Source organism: Haliaeetus albicilla, chromosome 10 (assembly GCF_947461875.1).
Source record: "Haliaeetus albicilla chromosome 10, bHalAlb1.1, whole genome shotgun sequence".
Lineage (NCBI taxonomy): Eukaryota > Metazoa > Chordata > Aves > Accipitriformes > Accipitridae > Haliaeetus > Haliaeetus albicilla.
Genome location: NC_091492.1, coordinates 27,632,719 through 27,639,612, shown reverse-complemented (window position 1 = coordinate 27,639,612; position 6,894 = coordinate 27,632,719). Strand labels below are relative to the sequence as shown.

The 6,894-nt window shown below is 50.7% G+C and overlaps 1 protein-coding gene across 2 annotated transcripts in view; it reads left to right on the top strand.

The window, feature by feature from the left end:
• Positions 1 to 1,405: 1,405 nt before the first annotated feature.
• Positions 1,406 to 6,894, top strand: part of ZNRF3 (zinc and ring finger 3) — a 106,550-nt gene continuing 101,061 nt past the window's right edge. Inside the window, exon 1 of one of the 2 annotated variants that reach the window (XM_069794475.1) lies at positions 1,406 to 1,844. In XM_069794475.1, coding sequence (XP_069650576.1) covers positions 1,410 to 1,844 — 435 coding nt within the window. In that variant the 5' untranslated portion in view covers positions 1,406 to 1,409. The remainder of the gene's footprint in view (positions 1,845 to 6,894) is intronic. The other variant, XM_069794474.1, reaches the window with a different exon arrangement.

Below are 6,894 nucleotides of genomic sequence, written 5' to 3'. Positions count from 1 at the left end.
TCTATGCATGCCATAGTTTTGCAGCCTTTGATCCATTGTACTCAATTCTTAGGTTTGAGGGGGTATTTTGTGTCTTGCAGTAGGAGCCCAGAGTGTACGTTCCTGTGATCCCTTGTTGACGCTTCTTTGCCGAAGAAATCTTCAATGATTTGTTAAGCTAATGTTGCTCCCGGTGTCATGCTAAGGATGCCACTATCTTGTCTTCAGTGGTAACAAAGTATATTTAGGGAAAGAGCTGGCAGTTTGTACACAGTGGTGTTATTCCTTCTGCCAGCGGGTTAGGGACTCACCCCAGAGCTGGAGTTTGCTTCCAAACATTGTGCTTCATAACCAACAAGGGACCTCGCATCGGTTTGTCTCGTTCCCCTTGTAATTGATTTATACTTTTAGGCCCCGTAACATCTTGTGTTAATGAGTTCCACAACTCGGTTGTATATACTTTTAAAGGAAAACTGCATCATTCGTTGCCATCCAGTTCTTGTAGTGCGAGACTGAAATAAAAATAATTACCCGTACACCTTTTCCATGTCATTCATGGAGGTTTCATAGACTTCCATTAACAGACAAGCCAAAGCGCCCAGGTTACCTAGTCTCCTCTGACAGACCCCATTGTGAGTACCGAGTTCAGGGGGCCAGATCGGCCATTCCTGCCTCACACACAGGTGAGGAGCCTGTTGGACGCTGGCAGTCTGCTGGAAGCGGCAAGCGTTAGCAGAGAGAGCCCTGCAGACGCCACAGCGGAGCAGCGTCTCTCCAGAGAGAATCAGTGACTTTGGTACATTCGGTTACCGAGGCACTGGTCCTGCCCGCTCGGGGCACGTCCCGCCGGGCTCGGGTACCGCCGGCGGGGCTGCAGCCGTCACGCCCGGGGCTTCGTGCCTAACGCACTCGGGCATTCCCCGGCGCCGACGAGGGGCGACCGGCGGCTGAGAGCCGCGGGAGCGCCGGGAGGCGGCCCCGGCCGGCCCGCTCCAGCCCCCCCCCCCCTCCGCCGCCGCCGCTGCGAGCCGGCTGCCAGGCCGCGGGCCGGGCAGGCCGAGAGCCCCGCCGCCGGCGGGAAGGGCCCCGGCGGCCCCGCGGGCCCGGGCGTGCGGCGCAGGCCGCCGGGGCCGCCTCTCGCGTTCCGAGCGCGCCCGGCCCGGCTGGGCCCTGCAGGCCCGGCCGCGTGGGAGGCCGGCTCCCGGCGGGGCCTTCCCGAGCGTCGCGCCGCGCGGGTCTCGCTCGCTCGCCCGCCCGCCCGCTCTCGGGGCTCCGGCCGTGCCGGGTCCCCGCGCACCAGCCGCCGCGCCGCTGGGCTCGGCTGGGCCCGGCGGGGGCTGCGGGCCGTGTGTGCGCCGAGGGAGGGACGGAGCGGGTCAGAGCCGCGCGGAGGGCGGGGATAACCCCGTGGTGGCCGTCACGTGGAGCAGATGAAAGGGAAGCGGCTTGGCAGGGCGGAGAGGAGCCGGGGCGAGGGACGGGGAGCGCGGGGCAGGCGGCGGCGAGGAGCGGGGCGCAGCGCGGCGGGAGGGCTGCTGCCATGGGGCGCTGACCCGCCCGGGAGCCCGGCCCCGGAGCTGGAGCCGCTCGGGAGCGATGCGCGGCGGCAGCGGGGCGCCGCTCCCCCCCGCCGCGCGATGAGGGGCTGCGGGGCCGGCGCGGGGCCGGCCGTGCCGCCGCCGCTGCTGCTCGGGCTGCTGCTGGCCGCGGCGCCGGGCGCGGCGCTGGGCAAGGAGACGGCGTTCGTGGAGGTGGTGCTCTTCGAGTCCAGCCCCAGCGGCGACTACACCACCTACACCACCGGGCTGCAGGGCCGCTTCTCCCGCGCGGGGGCCACGCTGAGCGCCGAGGGCGAGATCGTGCAGGTGAGCGCCGGCCGGGGGGGCGGCCGCCTGCCCCAAGATGGCTCCGCGGGCCCGGCCGCCCGTCACCTGGCGGCACAAAGCCTGCGCCGGGCCGGGCCGGGCCGGGCCGGGCCCGCCGCCCCACGTGCGCCGCGCGGCCTGGGGGCGCCGCGGCCGCGGTGACAGATGCGCGCCCGCGCACAAAGGCCGCGGGGCGCCCCGCGCCGGCGGCGCGGCCGCCGAGCCCCGGCCTCACCTTGCCGGCCCGGGGCCCGGGGCCCGGCGCCGGCTCGGAGCCCCGTTTGACAGCCGGGCGCGCGGCGCGGCCGCCCTCCGCGGCGGGAGCGGGCGGAGCCGCCTGTCCGCGCGCGGCGGGGCCCCGGCGGGCTCGGCGCCGCACGTGCCCGCGCCCTCGCACCTCCGTCGGGCGCGGGGCGGCGCGGTGCCTGCGCGGCGGGGGCGGGGACTCTGCCCGCCGGGTGCTCCGCTCCGCGGTGCTGCGTGGGGGCGGGCTCCCGGCCCGGCCCGGCCCGGCCCGGCGCTGCTGCGGGCGGTGCGGGCGCTGCCAGGTGCGCCTGGGGGCTCCCCGCGACAGCCGTCCGCGCGGGGGGGGCCAGGGTCGGAATCCCGCGGAAGTAACGCGCTGCGAGACGCGCTCGGGCCGCCGCCGCCCGTCCTCGCTCTCCGTCCCTGCCGCCTCCTGGCCGTGGGGCTTCGCGTGGACCGCTCGCCGCGCTCCGCGTACCTGTTACTGCTGCTCTCGGAGCTGGTTTCAAGGGATTCTTTCAGAACATTCAGTTTCTTGCAGAGCTGCACTCGACTTTCTCACCAGGGAATTAATTTTTGTATTTATCTGAACGCAGCTATGCTTTACTCTGTTTGGAACTCTTGAAGTACTACTTATCTAATTCCTTTGTAGTCCCTTGCAATTGTTGACGTTATTTTTTTTCCCCATTGGCTAAGTAAAGAAAAATTACTTAAATGGTGTTTTAGTTAAGTTTGACTGTGAAGCAATTGCCGATAGCAATTCTTGTATCTCATTAACAGCTGTGGAATTTGTTTGCTTGAGTTCGCTATGTGTACACCTACATACACACGTAAATACATATATGAAAGTTTAAAAAATCTGACCAATGGCAAGCTCTAAAAATGACTGGTAAAGCTCTACAAGCACAAATATGTTACTATCAAAATAACCTTTTTTTTTTCCCTTCTTTTTTTAAAGTAAAGAATACTGCTTTTGACTGCTTGTTATTTCAAAACAGTTTCAGCTGGAAAGGGTTTCTTACGAAAGTTCTCTTGCAGGCAGAAAAGTTGTGAGGACAAGCTGCTGATATAAGGGGTTTTATTTATTCTTTCAGAGAAAAGAGGGATGGACCAATTCATTTATATTTATGAGATTTTTTAAAAAGGTGGTGCTAGTAGGGCACAGACACTGACGTTTTATAACTTTTTGGTGCATTATCAAACAGTATGTGTAAGACTTAACACTGTGTCTTTGGGGGTAGCAAGAGAGTCTAAAATTTCTTTTTGTGTCAGGTGTTAAGAACAGAGTAGAAGCCATTTGCTGAGGTCATACTTTCCTCGAGATTGTAAGTGAAAGTGGAGAAAAAACATACTGTTTTGTTAACACTCAGATTTGTGTAACTTGAAACAAATGTATTAACTGGACTTTAGTAGGCCTTATTATGTATAACATCAGCTGTCTGCTTCCTCTTGACACCTGAACAGACAGCCCCCCCCCAAATAGGAAGACTACAGTGAAAGCCAAATTATGTGGCAAACCTTTTACAGTCATTTATCACTCGAACACTGTTTGGCTTATTCATCATCTACTAGATAACATCATATACATGATGAACAGGCTATTTTTTTTTTCCTGAGCCACTGTGTGTGCTATTTTTTTTTTTTTTTTTCAGAGAAGAGAATATGGCAGACATTGTTCCAGAGCGGCTAGACTGAATGCTATCAGTCATATTTTCACTCCTGAGATTTTAGATTATATATGGCATCTCTTGTCAGTGTCATGCTTCCTTCATTTGCTCCTGAAAGTGAGTTTTTCAGAGCCAAAATTTATAAAGATTTTCACAGCATTGGCTTGCCTCCCTTTTTCAGCTAGGCTGTATATTTTTGGAACTATATGAGTCTGCTGTTCTGGATCATCATTTAAAGCTCACTGTGAGATTTAGGAAACAATCGTGAAGCTAATGCCGCTAAGAACCTATTCAACCGTAGCTGGTGGTACATCAGTCAGTGGAGCAAGCTCTTCTTGGCCCCAACCACTTTGTCAGTGTGTACAGCTCCTTCAAGATTAAGATGCATTTTTCTTTAAAATGAAATATTAGAAATTCTTGAAAATCAGAAACACATTAAAGAATGGATCAAAGGAATTGTGGTTTTGGGACTACACAAAGACTTCTTTTGTTTATGTTAATAGCATCAATTACTCATTGGTCTTGAAAGTCTGAACAAAAAAAAAAAAACCCAAACCTTAAGAAACAATGCACTTTTAGCTTTTGATAGGTCATACATTCACTCCTGAACTGGTTGTTGGTCAGATTCCTATCCAGCAGTGGTACGCTATTATATTGTTTCTCATGTTATTGTGAACAAGTCTTATTAGGGTCAAGTGTCTACCAGAATAACTCTTCAGAGAGATGAAATGTTCGTATGTCTTCTTTCATGTGGCCACAGTTTGTATTCAGCAAACTCATCCTTAGGTTGCTGTGTCAGCTGGTCCTTAAACTGCTTGAAGGTCTAACCATCTCGGTGGTATCTGGCATACTGGAATATTATGTGTTTCTTGGGACAATATCCTGGCCATTAGTATGGTTGAGATTGGAAATTGAAAATGTCTGATTAGAGAGTGATTGTGAAAACAAGACTGTTGAAACCTCTAAAATGATATTTTGCTTTAAAACAAATTAAGACTGGTGAACTCCTTATGGTTGAAACTTCTTGTAGCATTCAGACCAAAAGCTGAGGTGTAGTTCTGTGTCAAACTAGATTCTACATGGCCACAGACTTACACTGCTGGGACGATAAGCATCACTGATTTGATTTGACTAGCAGTGACTTTTTTGCTCAGAGTGGGATTATGTATCTTAATTCTGTTTGCAATTGGCAAGTTTCTGGTCCAGTTGCTTATTCTGCTTCATAGCTAAGATGTGGAGCATCAAATGCTGTGTTTCTTATGAAGTGGTGGTGAGGTGCTGGGAAAAGAGGATCAAATTTAATGTTTGTTTTATATTGCATTAAAAACTCTGACGTGAAAAACTCTAAATGATACACAGTCATTGTTGATTCTCACTCTTAGTCTTTGCTACTCCTGCCTTAGATACACTGCTAAATACAGTAATATAGGTGGATTACCAAGACACACAATTTTGAAGAGAAGCAGCATGGAGGAGAAATTTAGGAATATTCTGGCAGGTTTTTCTTGTGTGATAAAAGGTTGGGTTTTGGTTGGTTTGTTGCTGCTTGGAAACCTCAGCAGGGGAATAATGAAATTTATATAGCCATTGAACTGGGGTGATGTGTAGATTACATAATAATCTCCAGTTGCATGTATTTTTTGTGCTCAAAAGGTTTGGGGAGAACAAGCATAACTCAGTGCTTTCAGCTCCAGGAACAAAACAGAAGTGGGACACTTAACTTGCACGGCAGTTCCTTGTAGCAGTGCTATTGCCCATCTTCTTTCTGTTGCAGAAGATGGAGAGGCTTAGAACTGGAGTGCAAGACCGTGTGCCTGTGTGTTCCTTCTTTCTGTCTCCCTCCCGCTCCTTATTTACTTGAATAGCTTTGAACCTTTCCTCTGTTTTCTCAAAATGCAAAAGTTGCTAAAGACTGTAAACTTCTGTCAGGTAGGCTTCGCACTCTGAAGGATTGGCAGAGCTTTTAACGATGTTGAAAGCAGTGACTTGAAATAACTGTGCAGGTATATAGATGTCTGGCAATGATCAGAGGAGGCTGAGTCAAGGAAATATTTGTGTCCTTTGACAATGGAAAACAAAAATGTGTATTTTCTTTTTTTATTGTTGTTGTTTTTTGAACAGGCAGGTTAAGTTTCTTCTTGCTTGAGTTGAGTGCCTGAAGGCCATTCAAATTGAGGAAGTGGAATTATTTGTGGCTTTGAGTCACTGTCTTGTTGGATGTTTTCTTTGCTCATTATCCTCTTAGAATATGAAGACAACTGTGATTGGGTTTGTGTTAGTTTCCATACCTTAACCGTAAAGCTGTGGCTTACAGTAATGATCCTGAGGACATCAGGGATAGTAAATTTCTCTGGTAAAACCAAGTTCCTAGTACCAGTTTTTGGGGCTTCAGGTTTGCTTCATCATCTTGTCCTTGGAGTGAAGTATCTTGGGAGTTGAGCTGTCATTGGAATGTGGCACTTTCATTCTGATGGAAAACAAAGAGCTGACACCCTGTGGATGCTGAGAATGGGATGAGAAGAAGGGCTGTTCACCATTTACTATGTTTCTCTGTTTTGGTACAAGGACAGGAGACCTGGAATGTATCTGTTGTGTTGTGTATGAGAAGTGGGGCGAGGTTATAGGTTTTGTCCTCTCTGATCTTCAGTCTTGAATGGTATGAACAGATGCTCACAATTGGCAAATGTTGTGAGGCAAGTGAGAATAGTCATCTTTGAGATGTCCATCTTCAGCTGTTGAATCTAAGCACTGTCCTGCTTGAGCTTCTCATCTGAACTTGTGTCAGACAGAACCTTGAGTCCTGTCACCATTCTGAAGCCCTGCTGAAAGTTAAGGAGTTTGTGTTAAATAGATAACAAGGCTGAGTCATGAATGGAAGAGAATTAATTGCTGCTGTCTTTAAAAAAAAAAATAAATCTGACTTTCACAGTGCTTATTTCCAGTTTAAATTAAAAAAAAAATTATTTATTTTAATAATGGCAAGTCACTGACGGCTCCTTTTTGGTTTTAACAGCATCAGGTGTGTGTCTGTAGTTATGTAGTCAGAGCAGTGAGTAATTTCTATACTTGTTCCTTTGCTGCTTTGTGCATCAGAAACCTCATCTAATCTAAGTTTTGTGTTCTGGTTATCATTGTAT